General features: G+C 36.8%; 1 protein-coding gene across 1 annotated transcript in view; it reads left to right on the forward strand.

Annotated features, from left to right (window-relative positions):
- LOC140339231 (adhesion G protein-coupled receptor A3-like) overlaps positions 1 to 19,908 on the forward strand; it is a gene marked incomplete in the record, with an annotated part of 362,860 nt that overhangs the window by 19,547 nt on the left and 323,405 nt on the right. The window contains 1 exon segment of the mRNA XM_072423819.1: positions 1,668 to 1,739. Coding sequence (XP_072279920.1) covers positions 1,668 to 1,739 — 72 coding nt within the window.

Raw genomic sequence — 19,908 nt, forward strand, 5'->3', positions numbered from 1 at the left:
GTGATAATAGTATGTAGTCTGGGAATCGGAAGAAAAGTCATAAGTGTGTGTTTGTTTTTCCCCAGCCTAATTTTGCTATGGAAAGATGTATTTGTTTAAATTGTATCAAACAATAATGACTTAGGCAAAGCCCCTATACAAAAATCTGACCAATAAACTATTGGCAGGCGTACAGTCAAAGCTGAAGAAAAGAATTAAACTCAAGAATATTTTCATCTCACCGAGAGCTTACCGTTTTTTAACCGCTCTTTACAATGCAGCAAGATATAAATCATTTATAATTTCTTGTAGTAACAATTCCTGTAATTTATGACAAATCATTAAATATTTCAGCTGAATTTAGAAAAATGAGAAAGCTTTGCGGATAATTGCCGACTGGTTCTGAAAAAGCCTAAATGGTTTCTTATAGCTTGAAGATTTCCCTTCTAATTAAGAAAAACATTTTTTATTCATTGGGAAATAATTGACCCAATTAAGGAGATGGGAAAGAAAGGAGAAAGTTCTGAGTGACTGACATAAAATTACAGAAATCCTAAAAAAGATTTAAAATTCACATTTCCAAAATACAAACTAGGTAATAAGGATGCCAATCCTGCGTCGAAGGCTCATGTAATATTTTGTATCAGGGAAGGTAAAGTGTATAATCAGCCAACCTATAGAAATCGAGACTCCAGATTAAAGTGAAAATAAGTCTGTTTAACTATTTTGGGATTCTGTTCTCTGATTCTGAGGGGAATTTGTACTTTAACTCCGCTTTAGGTATCGTTACCATAAGATGCTTGTTTTTTTCACACATAACTTTATCCCTTACTGACATGAACATGCCAGCACTTGCTGGTTAGAGTCCACAAAGGTGTCAAGAACTTTGTAATTGAGGAAGGTTCACTTCTTGCAATGCAAGACCTATTTTGTGAAACTTTTTAAAAAATAGACGTAAACCATGTTGCAAAAGTATGTTTTAGAGCAACTAGTAATTAATAAATGTTGTAATGCTCACTTATAATTGTCTGTAGGCTCCCTCCAGCTGCCACTGGCTAAGCCAAAGAGCTGGTCCTGTGGGTTCTACAGCCTAAGAGGTTAAGATTGAAAACAGCAAAATGGTGATTTTAGAAATCCTTTGGCTAAGACCGGTGTTAACTTTTATTGCCAATCCACAAATCTTTCTGCTTCCTAGCAGCTGTTCTCAAGAAGTGTGCTGGCAAGTCAAGGAAGATGAAGCCAAACCACAACGGCCAAGGCAATGATTTAGAGTGAACGATAGCTTGACTTCCTTATAAGAATTGGCACCTTTATCTTTTATCTATTAAGACAACAATAAGTTGCATCTATAATTTAATTTCTTCCAATTTTAGGATGTAAAAAAAGGAAATATTTTGATTAATATAAATATTAAAAGGAAGTAATATTTTAAAATTATATAAATCTAGTATGGGCTATTATTATTGGAATGTTGATAGCAGAAGAAACCAAAGAAAAACATATTTTCTTTTTACAACTTTTATTGTTTAATATTTTTGTTATTTATTTTGTAATTTAGTTTTCAATTAATAAACTGCAATGGTTTTATTTGGATAATGTCACAAGGCTAAATTATTTGTTGCATGAAAGCAGTTAATTGAGTGCAGAAGTTTGTATTTACTAAGTATTTTCTTTTTTTGTATTTGCAGGATCCTGAGCAATAACAAGATATCGCTGGTAAAGAACAGAGCTTTTTTGGGACTGAACTCCCTGGAGAAGCTGTGAGTATGAATCTTATTTTGAGCATTTCTTGGCTGAAAATACTGAAAAATGCCTAAAAATGAATTGTTTATGGAGGTGGCTGTGGTCACATTCTGCAGTACATTTAACTTTTCACTGTTCCAGATTGTCTGATTTATGTAAGCATTGGGATTGATTTACTAAATTAGTTTAAGCTGATAACTTAGAAAAGTGAATTATCACCCTCCTAGACATAATTCATTTAACTTGGTAGATGTAGGGAAAATTTGCTTTGCAAAGAATATTCAATCGTATGCAAAAAATTAAATAAATACACAATAATAAAATTTTGTACTTGTACAGGACTAAACAACTAAAAACAGAAGTTGCACCTTATTCCTCTCAAAGACCCTGAGTTACTAAAGCTCTCCAAGGCTTGAGAGAATATACTTTCAGAAGTGAAGCTAGGTGATCCAAAAAACATGGAAAGGTTTTTTAAAAATCATTTGCTATTAGCCGGCAAAAGTTTTGAATCCTGGACCAGATCCATTCCAGGTTTGCTGGATCACCCAGCTTCACTGATGAAAGTGTATTCTTTCCAGCCTTGGAGAGCTTTATTAAATCAGGGCCAAAGTCCTGGTTCATGCCTGCACCTAAACATGAGCTATCTGTGATCTACCAAGTGATATAGCACGTGCAATGCCCTGAGTCACCTATCACTTCCAGCACCCCCACCTCCCCCATTTACTTATATGTTTATTTATATGTATTTACATTTACATACATTAAATTTTATTTAATTTTCCCACTATGTTGTTGGTGTGCTGGTACCAGGGTCCTACTATACTCATAGAATTGTATGATCCCAAGCTATGGAAGGTGTGAATGTTGTAACTAGCCTCCAAGTGAGCTGTCACAGGTGTTACACATCGGGAAAATGGACACCAGGCCCCTTCAGTTTTCAGTTTATGTCAAAAAACAGACTTTATCTCTGGCTTTATATTGAGAGATATTGTCATGACCCTATATTAATACCAAAAAGTGAAAAAAATTAGTTTGGAAATAAATCACAGAGAACAGTTCTGCTGCTGAAAGTAACAACTGTAGTCCCATGTTTTACAGTGCTGTTAGGTCACTTTGTTCTTTCAAAATTACATTAAAGACCAGTGGTTCAGTTCTGTGATGAAAAGCATGTTTTGTGTTAATGTGGATTTCTGTGAAAATGTGTTTTAATTTTGCAATGTGTTTTCCATGGAAATGTATGCAGTGTACTTTAACTTTTCGTGACCACTGTCAGATATTAAAGGAGGCTTTCAGATTCCACCAAAAGCATACAAACCCCCATATCCTTTTTGGTGGACCATTTATGCGAAAAACGGGGGCATGTTTCTTAAAATTGGGACCCCCCTATATTGGGGGAAGACATGGAGACCAGTCTGGTAAGGAAACCTTCACTTACTACCTCCCCATTCCTGGCTATCTTGGCTGCATGCCTAAAACTCTTGTCTTTTTTTTTTTAATAAAATAATATTAAAATAATGTTAATTAAATAATAATATTATTAAACATTGCCTGTTCCTTTTTGCAATAAAGCCCTGCTTGGTGACAAATTATAAAGCGGAATTTTAGTTCTGCTTAAAATCAATTGAATTAGGCCTTAAGAAGGAGAGCACACAATAGTTTTCCTGTAACAAGTATAAAATATGTGACCCCCTGGGAAAAATTATTGAATATTTATAGATTTAGAAATTCAGGTTATGTACAGGGTGTCTTCAAATTAGCTAATGACAGTCAGCAGTTCTATTTTTTCTGATTTCCAATTAAATAATTTGTTATCCCATTTGTTCAGTCCAATAAACAGTTTATATTGTTGGTATAACAATTCATTACGTAAGATAATAGGTGCTTGCTATGATTATAACCAGGCACCCTTTAAACGCCCATTCCTCTTACAGTACATTCAGCACATCTGACTAAGCAGGAAACAGACACTTTATTTAACTATTTATAGCTGAATCTTCACTACTGCCCTTCAGCTCAGCACAGTTAAATGTTGCCAGTCTATCTAATGAAATGTCTTTTTATTAGACATTGTGTAATTGAAACTATACCATTTCTCTGTAATCGTGCTGTATAATTAGATTGTATAATTGAAGGCATATAACGCTTGGTATAATTGGAAGCGTGACTGAAAAAACATGCAGCTGAAGGTGAGCTGTTAAAAACAGAAAGGAAAGTCAAATCTAAAATATGCTGTTATACTTTTATAGGTAATTTCAATAAAATAAATCTGTTGGGTTAAAAAAAATATACCTCCTCGGAACTCCCTAGACACACAAAACAAACCATACAAGACAAGACATTTTATATGGTTTAGTGGGAAAAAATATTTCTTTGTGACCCCAAAACTAGTAAAATAATCCCCCAGACTAATATTGTAAATGTCTCATTTTTATAAGTATTAGTAGCATTTTTTGTTGTTTAGGCAACCCACATTTATTTATTTTTAGTTTAATTTTAGTTTATTCAACTTATTAAGAACTTTTACATTAAACAATATATTACTAGAATCTTTACTTCCTGAAGACCATCTTCGGTCATCTTGATTGGCCGTGCTTGGATAACATAACTCCAGCGCAGGGGTGCTGGGGTTCATTTATTCACAAATTTAACAGCTAGGCAGCGATCAGCCAGGTAAGAGCAGTTGTTGCAGAAGGGGACATTGCCTGTCCTTTTCTGCAATAACCACCTACCTAAATCACCCATACAAAAGTGGGACTTTAGTTTTACAGTCTGTGTACATTAAGTCTACACAGACTGTTTACCCAGATTTGAAATTCCTATTCATTCCAATTGGTTAGTTCATACTGGAGCTTTTAGGGTGTTTTCATAATAAGTGTAAAGAGAAAGCAGCCTGCAGTGTTTGGACAGTTTTAACATACCTAAAACATTTCCAAATGTTTCAAGGAGCCTACAAATGCTCATATGCACAACAAATTAAATGAATAAGCCTTTTATAAAGATTTATAGCTCTTTAATTGTGTTTATTGGTGTATGGGCATTTTGTGGATGATTGTTGGCCGTTTACAGACATTTTTCCTATTCTACCTCTTTTCTAGCACATAGCTTGGCTTAAAACCATAAATGCTTAAAAATTCAAATAGAAACCGTATGAGTGTTTAAGGGTTTAGAAGTAACATTAGTGTAGACCCAATGTACCTGAAGGTTAAACCTTACTTTCCTTAATCACAAGCTCTATTCAGGAGCACCTACATGCTGTTGCATGGGCCAAATAGTAGAATTTCTATATCTACGCAAGGTGATTTTACTCTTCCTCCTTATAAAAAAAATTATCATTATTTATTTTTTGCACTTTTTCAAACCTTTTTTGTGAACTTGTCTAAAAAAAGATGGCCCCTGCAAAACAGGACGAATAATATTAGTCTATTTGGTGGTGGGGGAGTTCCATCTTCACTCTTTGTGAGCCATGGCTTCAACTGGTCCCCCCACTGTGTGCTATAGTTCCATCTGCCAGGTGCAATATCACTACATGATACGTTATATATACGATAGATATATATATATATATATATATATATATATATAAAGGTTAGAGTATGTTGCCCTCTGGATTTGTATCTTTTAATAGACATCTTTTGCATTTCTGTACAATATCTCGGGACACTCAGAACTTTTCCCATCACTGATTCCAGTTTTATTTCTCCTGGTGTATGAAATATGCATGTTTAGCCCCCAACTACATAACTTTATATTTAGTCACACTAAACTGTTTGCCATTTGGCTGCCAAATCAAATATTCATTCTAGATTTGCTTGTAAATTATGAGAATCTTGGAGGATTGCATTCTGCTTTGTGAAATTTAAAAATTCAGAAAGGGTATTTGTAATCCCAAACTCAATCAAACTCAGTCCTGAATAGGATTATAAAATAATGAACTCAAAAGTGAACCACAGAATACAACTCATTAATCAGAACTCTGAATGTGGTATTTAGTTTTCTTTTTACACCAATTTTTTTTATCCCTTTACAGAATGAGTTTTTGAACCTACAGACTTAAATTGATAAGGCGCCTGTGTGTGTCAACACGCCTTAGCTAATCCTAACATCCTAAATCCACAGTCACCCCTGTGTCCAAGTTTTTTCTTAGAAAAGATAACATCTGTCTTTCATAAATCCATGCTGGCTATCACTTAAAATATTATTTTATATATTTTCTAACACATATTTGTGCATGGGGTGCCTTGCCAACCACTGAGATATCTCCCCTAAAATAAAATGGTAAAACTGATCTGCTTGAGAAAAATAAAATATATATATTATAGAAAATAAAAAATATATATTATATATAGAATATAGCCTATATGTATATATAGGCTATATTTAACGTTTAGTCTATGGCAGTGTTTCTCAGCTAGGACACGAATGATCTTTTTGGCTATCTGTAAGGGAGACATGTTTCCTATTGACTAGCAATGTTAGAGGCATTCTTCCCACTGATCACCACACTATGTACTGTGAGCTTAAGATATAGTAATTATAGCAGGGCTTCCTTAAAGACAATATTAAAGTTATTTAAAGGGTTCCCCCATATTATGAAGATCTGCTCTAGGGGTAATATTTACCTTACATCTCTGATCTGCAGCAGCTGGTTCTTCTTTCCTCTTAGTTTCTTCATCGGCTTTCAACCATATATATATATCACATACAACATAGTCTCTGAGGACACATCTTAGGAGGAAAATTTTCTATTGACCGCCATTACCACCAGAACATGAAGGGAGTATACTTGTCAAACCAGGGCTAGATTTTTAACTATAATTATTTGTCCCCTCTTAATACTTTGTCCCCTCTGCAATAATCTATCTTACCTGTCTGATCACGCCAAGAAACTGTCAAAAAAGCTAAACCAGCCAATCAAAGTAACCAAAGATAGTAAAGATGAAAAGAAGGAAGATGGTGGTGCTATATGATGGAACAGGGATAGGTGAGTAGTGCAAGTTTGGTTCTTCTTTAATATGTTGCTTCTTTTTTAAAGATAAATTAACTATTTAGTTTTGGTAATCCTTTGTTACTAAGTCAGTCACTAAATAGTTTCCAACAAATAAACAATACAGTAGAAATTAAAAAACTCAGCTATTTGAGGATTTAGGGTTTAAGCCATCTCGTCAAGGGGCATGAGTTACATAACATTTACATATGTCATTGCTGACTGTATCAATGTTTAATTACATGTAGATTTAAAATTGTGCTACCATTATTCTCATAATATACAACTCGACCCCCACAGTCCTTTGTAGCATCTGTACAAAAGTTTACATTTGATTATACATACTGTCAACTTGTTAAAGTAAGAACAGGTAAAATCATATGGTTACCAAAAGCCAATCACATTAATTACAAGGAAGGTTTGTAAAAGGAGGATTTTCCATCTGCCTGCAGTGCTCTAAATTCTTCCCTCATTTTTAGAAAGATTAATATATAGATTTGTCATGCAAACAAAAAAAATGGTGAAACAATTTAGTATTCATAAAAAGGTAACTTCAGCCTCTGAGCCTGATTTATTAAAGTTCTCCAAGGCTGGAGAGGATACACTTTCACCAGTGAAGCTGGTTGATCCTGCAGACCTGCAGTGGATTTCTTAAAAGTATTTTGCTATTTGTTAGCAAATGTTTTCAATCCTGGACCAGATCCGTTTCAGGTTTGCTGGATCACCCAGCTTCACTGATGAAAGTGTATCCTCTCCAGCCTTGGAGAACTTTAATAAATCAGGCCTTTTATCTGTAGCACAGACCAGCACATAATATTTGTCCATTTAGCCAACACCAGGCTCCATGCTCATCTCACAGCAGAATTAAATCTAGTTAAAAAAATTCTATTTCTCTATTAAAGAAAGCGACAAATTATCATTCACAATCAGACTTTCCAGAATGTTAGAAAATAAATTGTATAATAAAAATAGTTTCTGACATTGGAAAATACTCAACCACAGCACTTTGTAGCCTTATTGCTACAGATGGCATAACATTGGTGACATTGCTTATTTTTATTGAGTAATACAGGGCCAGCCCTTTGACTATTGCTATTGTCATTGCCTCAATAGCAATCTCGTCCCTGTCAACAACTCGCTAGCAACAAGATTGCTTGCAAAGGGCAGAAAACCACTAACCTGTTTCCATGACATTGCTGCTTCTGTGGCTGTAATGCTACACAAACTTCCTAGCTAGAAAACAAGAAATATTTTGTTTCTGTTAGTAACAGCATAGAAAAAGTTGAGTGATCTTTCAAGTTTGTTGTCCTCTAGTGAATCCATTGCTGGTTAGTTAAGATTACTTGTGTGATATGGGCCTTAGGACTTGTTCAGTGCTGTACACTTGCACTTCTGATACACAAGAACATCAGACGGTGCAAAGGAAGTAATGTCTGACTTTCTCACTATATGCAAAGCAGTGAAGATGTACTGCTGCATGCATTTGTTTGTTAGCATACCCTGCCCCATTTAATGTAAGTGGCACAACGAACAACAGATCAGGTGGTTGTGCATTGCAGTAAAACAAAACCTTGGGGTGTAGATAGGCAGACAGATGTCTCAATAAGAACAGCAGGCAATGAGATATCATCTTGTCCTTAAGGCAGTTGATGCTCTGCTAGAACTCGCTGTGTGATGTGCCAATAAGTGTTAGCAGCATGGAAACCCCTTTCTTGCTTTTGCTGTTTGCTACAGAAGTTTTTTGCCAACTGGTAAAATGTGCACTTACAAATACTTCTGAAGTTTCAAGTTCACTGTTGTACTCAAGGCCCTAATATTGATAGTTATATATAATGCCTTATAATAGGTATGTGGGTCAATTTTAGATTTAGATCACGTTAGATGAGATAACTGAAAAGAAAATAGATAAGTTAGTATTTTATATTATGTTCCATAGGGTGTGGCATAAGGACTAATCAGTTTCATAAATGAATAACATTGATTTATTGCAAGGTTCAACTGATAATTTATTTGATTTATTAATGGTTAGGGTTAATATCAAATTAGGAAAATAGCAGGGTAAACACTTTTATAACACCATCCGTTCATTCCTCTGAACTCCTTAAAGTACGTACAGCCAAATTATGTTTAACCATTTTGGATAGTATAGAGGAGAGTGAAACTTCTTGGTCTTTTCTCTCTGTATCCCAAAGGGGAGCTTTTCCTATACTTTAGACAGTTGTCACAGGAACAAGTGTTTCCATTGAAAGGCTTCTCCTCTATTCCTGTTTTGGTGGCAATGTAAAATTTGCCATTTGGTAATATTGGTGTTTTGGACAATTATAAAAAATCACTTGTTTCAACAATGACAGACATCAATGAAAACCACATATGGGTTTGAAACCACCGTTACTTAAAAAAAAAAAGAATAACTATTAGTTATACATAATAGTTAATATGTTGTTAACTAAAATGTAAAAAAAGAACAGCAACTTAGCTAATTTGGTTGCAGAACCACAGCTTTCGCTGGCATCCGACAGTTCCAAATGCAAAGGACAGCAAATCTTCCACCTTGTGCTGTAGTTCCTCCGACCAGCCCCTATGTATGCTGCTATCCAACACTTTTAAATATGTTGGATAGTGTATTCTTGACTGTGCTATGTAGTTCCTATGGCCAGTCCTTATAAATGCCACTGTTAGCTTACACTTCCAGGCGTGTAGGAGAGTAAGTCCCCAACAGAGTGTAGTTTCTTCCACCAGCCCTTGACTGCGCCATGTATTTTTTATATCTGCTTCTGCTATCCAAAACTTTCAGACATGTAAGGAAGTATGTCCTTGACGGTTCAATTTAGTTCCTCCAGCCAGCTTCTATGCTTGCCACAGTTATCTGACTCTTTGAGGTGTTGAGGACATGGTGTCCTGTAGTTACTTCCACCAGCCCTTATGAGTGCCACTGCTGTCTACTACTTCCATGTGTTTAGTTAGTTTGTCCTGAGTTGTGCACTGTAGTTCTTTCCAGTGACCTATAAGCTAGCGGGAGGAACCACAGTGCATGCATCTAACACTGTTCGAAGCAGTAGTTTCCACTGGTAGCCAAGAGTTCTTGTCTACTAAAGAAGTAGTTATAAGAACCTGATTTTGAGAAGCTGTAATTTCAGGGTTACTTAAGCTAGTATGTTATTGAACTGTGCTGATGCAAACTCGAGAACCTTATTTTTTTCTAAACTTTATTTGACATGTATTCATATTGATTATATTGTATTCTTTTGTACCAGTGCCCACATCCACATTTTAAAAAAACCATGAACCTTTGATGCATAAAAAAAAAAATATACTCTGCCCACGCACACCTTCTCAACAGCTCTTCAACCTAAAATCCTACATTTCAACAGTTTGAAGTCTTTGGTATTGTTGAAGCAGCTCTAGAAGCCCACGGGATTTGCAGCCTACATTCCTTTCGCTTCATGATACTTCCAATGACCTCCTTCGGTAACTTCAATCTACAGACCTGGCTGTAACTCTTCAAAGTTCCTAATCACTCACTAGAATAAATAGGAAAGTACAGGTTACAGATGTGACTCTTCAGAATATCTAAAAATATACTTATTTTTTAAAAAAGACAGAATCTAAAGAAGAACTTGGGATAGGTTTTGGTAAAGTTCAGCAAATAATCAGCGTTTCCCAAATACAAAGACAAAGCAACATTTTTTTCTATTTGCTATGTTTTTGCAAATGAGTAATGTTTTTCTTTCTTTTGCCCTGATTTATTAAGGCTCTCCAAGACTGGAGAGGATACACTTTCTTCGGTCAAAACTGGGTGATCCAGCAAACCTGTAATGGATTAGCAAATGTTTTTAATCCTGGACCAGATCCATTCCAGGTTTTCTAGATAACCCAACTTCACTGAAGAAAGTTGTGGCATCTTGCAGCAAGGTTCCCAAAAGCAACAAGATGCTTTTGGCCACATTGTTGGTGTTTGAAGATCTGTGTTGCACCTGCATGCAAACCTTAAGTTTGGTTTGCCACTCCAGGGTGCACAGGTACAGGTTTGCTTTGTGACCAGGAGTAGCTAACCACAAGTTTTTACATAGTAGGTGTAAAGGGTCCTGGGACCACCAGCCAGATATCATTTTTAGAATGGCCAGTAATGGCAATCAAATGTAATTCTACCATGGCAACTATAAAGTAGCAGATTCCACACACATGCCTACATTTAAGCAGTAAGGATGTGTCCTTACATTGCAGTGCATATCTGCATTTCAGCTTTTAGCGCTGAGGACAGAAGGTTAAAAGCAGATCAGTTGACTGGTTGTTATTGAGCATTTTAATGGACTTCTAGAGTTACTCATTGTATTATATGCACTATAAAACGGCCATTATGATGCTATTTGTCAAAAAGTCTTCTGCAAGTTCTAACGATAATAGCTGCATTGACAAAAGGAAGAAAAAAAAAATGTTTTTCAAGCAGAATAGACTATATAAATGGAGCAAAAATCATAAAATTCCATTTTGTACTGTTAGGAAACGTTCCTAATATTAGCATAGCCAGTGAAGGTAATAGACATTCCTATCAAGTCTTCAGGATATCTAATGTATTAAATAATAGTCAACTACAGACTGGGCCAGGAATCTATTTCCCATTGGGTTTCCTCTGTCATATTGCTGTACCTTTGCTGGGGTTACCTCCTAGGTATAACTGTTCTCAGGTTGTTTCGTTATACATTTCTTGGAAGTAGATAGTTTTAAGGTACAAACCACTTTTTAATGACTTCTCAAATGAGGTCTGTTGTCCCTGACTTGGAAGCAGCACAATGGATTTGATGGATCAGTGCTGCGAATTACCCAAATGAGAACCTGCCATGGCAACACATGACTTGAAAATAATATGATCATTGATGATTAGGAACATGTGAGATTATTAAGCAATGGAGTCCTAGAATAGGGAGTCCCGATATCACCTGAATCTAATCAGCCAGAACACTAGACACAGACTGTTTGATGAGCTCACGATGGAAAGGCAATACAAATTTTGATGCATATTATTTTTGTAATCCATTTCGTTTTATTGAATTTTAGGTTATTTCTGACCCATGGTCAGGGCAATGATCAGAAGCCTATTCTCAGTTCTGTTACTAGATTTGGAAAAGTAACACAAATCTAGCCCTCTGGCTCTTTCTCTTGGATCTTCTCTGGAGAGGTACTGGTCCAATTGACCTAATTTTTTTGAGACCTCCTTACACTGTCCTTCTCCCTTATCTACCTGGTCTCAAGCCAAAGCTCCACCCTGTTCCAGCCATGCACTCCCTTTTATCAGCCAGGTACATTCTAGCCACTTTTATTATCTGGCCTGGAAGAGGAATGTAGTGCTTTGCTCACCCACTACTTTCAATACATTGTAAATCTGGATTCCAAATAAAGGGCTTCAAATATACAATGACAATCATTTCAATTTTGAATTTTCATTCACTCTCACTCTCAAGCACTAGGTGACTGTTTTGAGTTGGCGTTTTCTTCACAGTTTTCACAGTTTAAATGGGCCCTGCTGATCCTTTCCAGTGCTAGTCACATACTTGGCACATGTGCTGGCTGGTTTGCTATCACAATCTGCTACTCAGTTTTGTGTTAGCAACTTTTAGTGATAATTCCTGTAAAATTAAAAAAAAAAAAAATATGACCATGTCTAATTTAGATAATAAAGATAATCAGGAAGTCTCTAACCAATTGCCAAACATTAGATTTTTCTCACAATGTTATTATTTTTGGTAACTAAATTGATAGAGTAACATAGGGGCATCTTTATAAAGCAGTGCAAATGAAAAACACCAAACATTCACTAAAGGTGAATTATTTTCTGTACTTTCAACCACATTCACCAGGAAGATTCTTTTGTAGTATTTTCTGGTGAATGACACAGGCACTGCTTTATAAACACTCTTCATAGCATATACGTCTAGAATAAAGAAAAATGGTAAATATGAACAAAGTCCAGGGACAGTTCCAGGTTTATAAGGTTTTCTTTTTTACATGAAATGTAATAATCTGTCTCATCATCTTCTCTGAATAAATTCACCTGGGTTTAGCCGATGAACCAGTCACAAGATTATGTTTCAAAAAGATCTATGAATGTGAAATTATCTGCAGATAATTTAATAATCTGTCTTTTTTCCGCAGTCAAAACGTTCCTTCCATTTTACATGGTACAAAATTTAGTTCCCTCGGTGAAAGAGTATTAGGAGAAAATCAAAGTAAAATCAGAAAAAATGTATTGGAATCTGATATAAAGATAATATAGTTATGAATATTTGGCAATACTGGATCACATTCTCTGGATTGGATATGTGGACACACACATCATATATCATTGAGAATAAAAGCCACAATGTCTATAAACTCTCTTAAGACAGACAAAACTCCTGCTTCAGTCTCAATTTTGATTAAAGCTCTGGATAAGGGCCAATGACTTTGCTGTGCATTATGTTGCTCGATTACATGCATTACATTAGACAGTCCATTGTAAATAAATAGTCAGCCAATGCAAAAAAAAAAAAAGAAACAAAACAAAAAATTGATTACTTCAAATGCAATGCACTGCAATAAATTGCCTGTGCTGACATGTGTTGTGCCTGCTTTAATGCGTTGGGCTGCCATTTAAAAAGAATGAAAAAAAGAAAAAAGTTCAAAGCAGAATTATAGTTCCACAATAAGCATTTGTAATCAGGCAGGATGTTTGTTCTGCAACAAAACATATTTACCTGCCTGTTCGCTATATTTTGTAAGTGTGCTAAGTGCATACATAGCTCAGCGTATGATGCCGGGTATCCTGTCATCCCCCAGAGCTCCTGGGTATAAATTAATTACCACAAACATGCATGAGAGTTAATTCATTTTGGCACAGCCCATCAAGATGGCTGAAGATCGGGAACCCCAAAGAGGACTAAGTGAAGATGGTGGCACCATGATGGAGGGGGACAGGTAGGTATAATTGAAAAAATAGCAGGCAAGGTTATATTATTACTTAAGGGACTTTGTGAGTCCCATCTGCAATAAGGAACCTGCCTGGTCACAATTTTTTAATGTTAGGTTTAGTTTTATTTTAAATGCACAGAGCTGTTTCTAACAACCAATGTCCAATGTAAGAACTAGCCCCTTGTCTACCTCCATCTTATAGTTAGTTCAGTATAAACAATGGGCAGCAGCTGCCCGCTATGTACCAGGACCTCACAGTTTTTGTTTACCTTTCCAACAAAACAACTGCCATAATAAACTTCAGGTTGCATTTAATATTTTAACCACCTGGGCGTTACACTGAGGTCTAGATTTCTGTTCCAAAAGCGTTACAGTTTTTCATGAATTTTTTTTTTTTTAAATTGTAGACCTGTAACTTACAGAAATATGTCCGAACAGGGTTCTAGTAGATATCATGAATATAAAAAATGTTTGAAACACACAATCATGTAAAAAAAAAAAAATTACTTTTAATAAAATTAAATAAAAGACACAAAAAATCAGCTTAAACAAGAATACATAAATAAATGAAAAATACTGAAAATGCGATAATTCAGTATACTGTATAGTAATATATTTTTCTAAAACACCTCCCTAGTGTCCGTCACATACCTATAGACAAAACCACATAAATATATTTTCTATTATTTTGTATTGGATTGGATACAGGAGTTTGTATTCAATGCAATACAAAATGTGTTTGAATGAGTTTCAGTTTGAATTTCCCGCACACGCGCCGACGTCATCGTACGCGCCGACGTACACGCACGGAGGGAGAAGAAGCCGGCCGGCTTCTTCCCGGAGAGGACACCCCACGCTGGAGGACGACGCTGGAACACAGGGATGGATGATCGCAGCGGGACCAGGTAAGTGATCGATAAACCCGAACTTTTCTCACTGTATTTTCATACAGTGAGAAAAGTTCGGGTTTATCGATAATTGTAACTTTTTGAAGCCCGTACCAAGGTCGGGCTTATCGCTCAGGTGGTTAAAATCCAGGTAAATAGAAGCAGCAGACTGATAAAGTCATCTCTCTACTCCCCCTATCAGCATTTTCCCTGTCCAAACATTTGCATATATCAGTATTACCCAACCTTCATTAGGTCTGGTTGGTGCTGTAGGGTTGCAAATGGCTGATACCAAGTCAAATCAAGTTACTTATACTAGCCAACCCTTCCCTTTACACTTCTCTTGTACATTTCATTAATGACTGCTTCACATGGCTGATCTGATAGAATTTGCAGCACATTTTGCAGATTACATATAGAAAAACAAACATGGGGCCCTAAAATGGTGGTCAGGCCACATGATGTTATGTATGCACAAATGATGCTATTTTCTATTGTTCACAACATTTGTGAAAGGGTTCATCACATTCCCCCAAACAATCCCTCATGGGGATCTTCCAAGTTCATGTGTTTCATTGGCAGTGATTGATTCCCACAGGGGAATGTCAGATTCCCACTTTTATAAATAGATCTCTGCTGTCATAGAAATGCCATGTTCACTGTTCCCCCTATTTATAAATTGGTGTTCAGCCGCTTTATAGTTTGCCAGAAATTGCTCAACACTGTGGAAATCGCCATAGGAAAAAATCAGAATCATTGATGTCTGTTTAAAATACCGATTGCCGCTTATGGCTGCTCATCTAGGGGAGCCGCTACTTCATTGAATGGAATGTGTCACTGCCAATTCTCTTTAGTTATATTGCAGCACTGATTGTTAAAAAAAAATTACCTTTTGTAAAAGAGAAGCAAACCAAAAAGTGGTGATTTGTTATCTTTGTAAAGGGATCTCCAAGTCTCTTTACAAATGGTACAACAGAGATTTCACCCAGGATTTACACATTTTTTTATTGGATTAAATTGAAAAAAAAAGTGCAAATTCCAGGTGAAATTTGTTTGAACCTTCTGTGACAACATCTATAAATATTAGACCCCACATGAATGTAACCTTCTATATTTTGTACTCATGTTTGCTGTTTATTCGGCTTCATGATTGAAAAAAATTTAAATATTTTTATTTATGTGCAAAAAAAATTTCTGGGAGGCTGTTTCAGTACTAAAGGAAATGGCTGCTTGTCATGGCAACCAATTTACTGCATACGGGGATGTGGAATTATTCCAAAAATGAGGGCAATGCCCTGCTGAAAGATGGACACTTAGCAACTAAAGTAATACAGGAAGGTTGCTATAGACAACACATCTCTTCCACATTCATTTAATGTATTGTTTTGTTTTTTTTCATGTGATAATTGTACTTTTCTACATAAATACTGCCTAAAATCAGGAGAATGCACAGGAACAATTCACCGTGAGCAATGACAGACAGACAAGTTTGATATTTCCCAGAAGGCGTTAGTCTTTGAATGCGTTGCTTCTGTTGCGGCCTTTTGTTTACAATGGTGTAGCTGCTTGAATCACAACATAATGGTCCTTCTGGTAATGTATGTCTTAAATTATTTTCAAGCCTAAATATTTATCTACAATAAAAATCCTGCCTTCTGTCACCAGTCAGCAGCGTGCAAAGCTTTGCTTGTAACTTGGAATGGGAAACGTATTAATATGTCTTGTGGCTGTCAGCGAATTAAACAGTGGGGGGACGGCATATGTAGCAATAAACAGATTTCACAGAGATGTGCTTCCAAGTAAACATAGCTGTTTTTGTTGATAACAAACTATTCCACAATATTGTGGTATGAATATCAAGTGGCAGGGTGGGAATAGTTACAGTAAGCAATATTATCAACGCAAAGCAAATAGATTTTTATGCAGAGGGATGTAAATTTGTTGGCAATGGCCTGTTTTGTAAAAAAAAAAGAATTGATTAGTTGCTATGGGAAACAGGAACGGCTTGTGTAGAAGGCGTGCGTGTTACTTTAATAATCGCAGCGTGTATTTGTGGGTGTAATGGCGTCGGATATGAAGGCAGACAATGCTTCCATCCAAGATGTCGTCATTAAAGTCTCGCACAGACGACAGATGATTGATGCTGAAAATTATCTTTCATGATTGTTGGCAGTAAAATGTGGACGAAGGAGCGCTGTACACCCAGCGCCATTCTGTTCAATATAGGAGGGCGGACAAGCAACCTCCCCACTGTGCTGTTCTCCATAAGAAAGTACAGCAGTTATTCCATCATGCTGGATTCCACATTGAGTGACCTCTGTACACATAACAGATTATGGCCTGAGATGAGCATGACTGTATTTCTCTCAGAGAATCATCCGACATGTGCACGTAGCTTATCATCACATTTTTAACCTTATGTAACCTTTTTATTCAATGGAATAAATGTTTGTTTATTTTTTTTAACTGCACAGATTTGGAAACCTGCAGCCTCTTGGGATATTTGCGTCGCATATCTCAAAAGACATTGGGCTGCTCCCTCTGTGCATGCTCCAGATCAAGGGGCTTTTCTTTGATGTAAAAAAAAAAGAATTGCTCTCACACATGCGCGGTTAGATTGTTGCTTATTTCCCACATTTGGAGGAAGACAGGTCATCTGATCTCACTGTTGTCCAGTGCAAGATAGATGACATGAAGAAGAACATGGAAAGATGAAATAATATGGTGGCGCTGAACAGGACGGCAAGTGCCAGAAAGAAGAGGGAAGCCGAGACAGTGCAGGGCTTACCGGGCTGAGTTCATGGGTTCAAGGGCTTTTGACATGTAAAGGTGATTGATAACAATTGTATGTTTTTTTAATTAATAACACTACTACCAAAAATATTTTAACACTGAGCCCAATGTAAGAAAGATCTCCTAGACTGGAGAATGAGTGATTCAGCAAACCTGGAATGGATTTCCTAAAATCCCTTGCTATTATTCGGCAAAGGTTTTCTATCCTGGGCCGGAGTCATTCCAGGTTTTCTGGATACCCAGGTTCACCAATGATAGTCTATCTTCTCCAATCTTGGAGCGCTTTAATAAACCAGGCCCAATATATCTTTGAATCTGGGAGGTGCATGTGATGTTGCCACTGTATCTTGGGTCATTGTCATGGGATTTTAGGTTTTTCTTTTTTAGTAATACAACCCTAATATTTTTTTTTTTGGAAAGAAATTGCCTTGCTATGCACCTACCTAAATAACGCTTTACACTACTAAAGGACAGAAAGACTCAGAACCAGCTATAGCTAGACAAAAGTTACTACTATGGACATTTAGCCAGGTTGATTACTCAACCTCTGGGGGCTTCCACAGTAGCTGTTTTGCTAATTAGGTCCAACATGGCTGTGATGAATGACCTCCATTTTATTGTATTCTGATACTCAGCACCATGTTTTTTCATTCATGTTTGTACTCCCCCAGTTGCATGAACACACACAATCGGCTGCCATAAATTTGACAGTCTGGGAACTTCTCAACCTGCTTGTGTCTTTCAGATCTTAACAGGTAAAATGGCCCCAAAGGACCCAGACATTCACCTAAAGGCAATAATACCAATCATAACATAAAACATGACAAAGTGAATAACAAAATCCTATTTAACAGAACACAACCCAAGTGTCTCTAATAGTCTTTGAAGTTTGCTGGTCCTCGTAGGCATCCAAAACATCAACTTGGGATCTGTGCTAACAGGAGATTGCTGCTCCCAACCACAATCGCCCAACTCAGGAATGATATCAAAACTGCTCACAGACTATATCAAATTGTTACTTCTTTTATCTCATTTTCATTCTCACACCATTCAAAAGACTCCAAATGAAGGATAGGTCCCCAATCCACTAAAGAACACTGCCCTCGAGGAACTCTGCTTACACATACCCAAAGATTACAGAAGAAACTAAGCCCGAAACCTTAATCTTTTGCAAAAATACAAGGAAAGGAGTGTCGGAGGCTCTCACTAACCCAGCTAAATTTCCTGTGACCTCATCACCTTATCCCTAACCTTACCTCCGCCCTCCCACCAATCCTAAACTGACCCCCCCCCCATAGCCCCAAACAACCTTTTAACCCTAACCTGTCTGCTCCACTGTTCCCCCAGTCATGCAGGCCTTCCCCTAACTTCTCTTAGCTTACTTGCTCCAGACCTGTCATAAAAGTTACACAGACTGCCTCTTCATTTCAGCATTTTGCAATTTTTTTTAGTGAAAAAGCTCAATATCCTGATACAGAACACCACCAGTCATGATAAAAAGAATTGCTAAATATAGCATCACGTTGTGTAGAAAATAAAATCAGATTTAACTTCAGGTTCGCAGCCTGGTGGATTGCATTGTATGCAGTTACAAGTTTGAGCCCAGAGCAAACACAAGCAGCATCTGTGCATGCTTTGACTTAATTTTCTGCTTCAGGGTGAAAACTTCACAGGGCATTAATTTAAATCCTAATCACTATGTCCAAATACAAGAAGCAGACGCAGGTAAATGGCTATTGATTGTGCTTATTCATTGCAGAGCTCTGCTTTAATTTTATGGGTGCCATTAGACAGACCTAGAGAAGAACAAGGAAGCAGAAATCCATCTGTATTCCACAGCGGTGATGCTTGCAGGTACACAATTTATTCAGCTTTTGACCTATTAAACGAAAATGATAAACAATGCTGTGCTGATATATTGTAGCAGATTGATGTGTTTACTATTTTGTTTCTGAAGTGCCATGTGCATTTATGGACACTTTCACAACATTTAAAGCCATGAGAAGGGAAGAGAAACTCCTTAGAGTACCCATCATTTATACAAACATATGGAGACATTTTGCATTCTCCCCACGGTCCTTTGTCTTCTTGTGCAGAAAACCATTAATTTTGGTTAAACATGCACGGCATTATAATGCACCTCCAGTGATATAAACCAAGGTGATGTTCTATTCTGTTAAACAGGCAAAAAATCCAGCTTCTTTTAAAAAGACAGTGTTGTGTTACCAAGTAAGTAAGAAGTGACCCTGTCTGTCCAAAGAACCCCTTCTCTACTTATATCTATCTCAGTAACCTACCATTTCTTTCTGGTGTCTCATCCAACAATATACCCAGAGCTACTGGACATGGGGTCTGAAACAGTTTTGAAGGGGGAATATGAACCAGCTTTCTGCACTCCTACTAATTTGTTAGTTGGGGCCCTGGATACGATGGGAGGGTCTTGGGCAACTTCCCAGTTTGCCCTACCCTGGGCTGGGTGGCATGTGATCTCCTCCCATGTGGCACGTGTTTAGCAGGTAATCATTACACAAGAACATGACTAATGGAGTGATGTCACTGACCAAGTGACACCTGGAA

This window comes from Pyxicephalus adspersus, chromosome 10, assembly GCF_032062135.1.
Source record: "Pyxicephalus adspersus chromosome 10, UCB_Pads_2.0, whole genome shotgun sequence".
Taxonomy (NCBI): domain Eukaryota; kingdom Metazoa; phylum Chordata; class Amphibia; order Anura; family Pyxicephalidae; genus Pyxicephalus; species Pyxicephalus adspersus.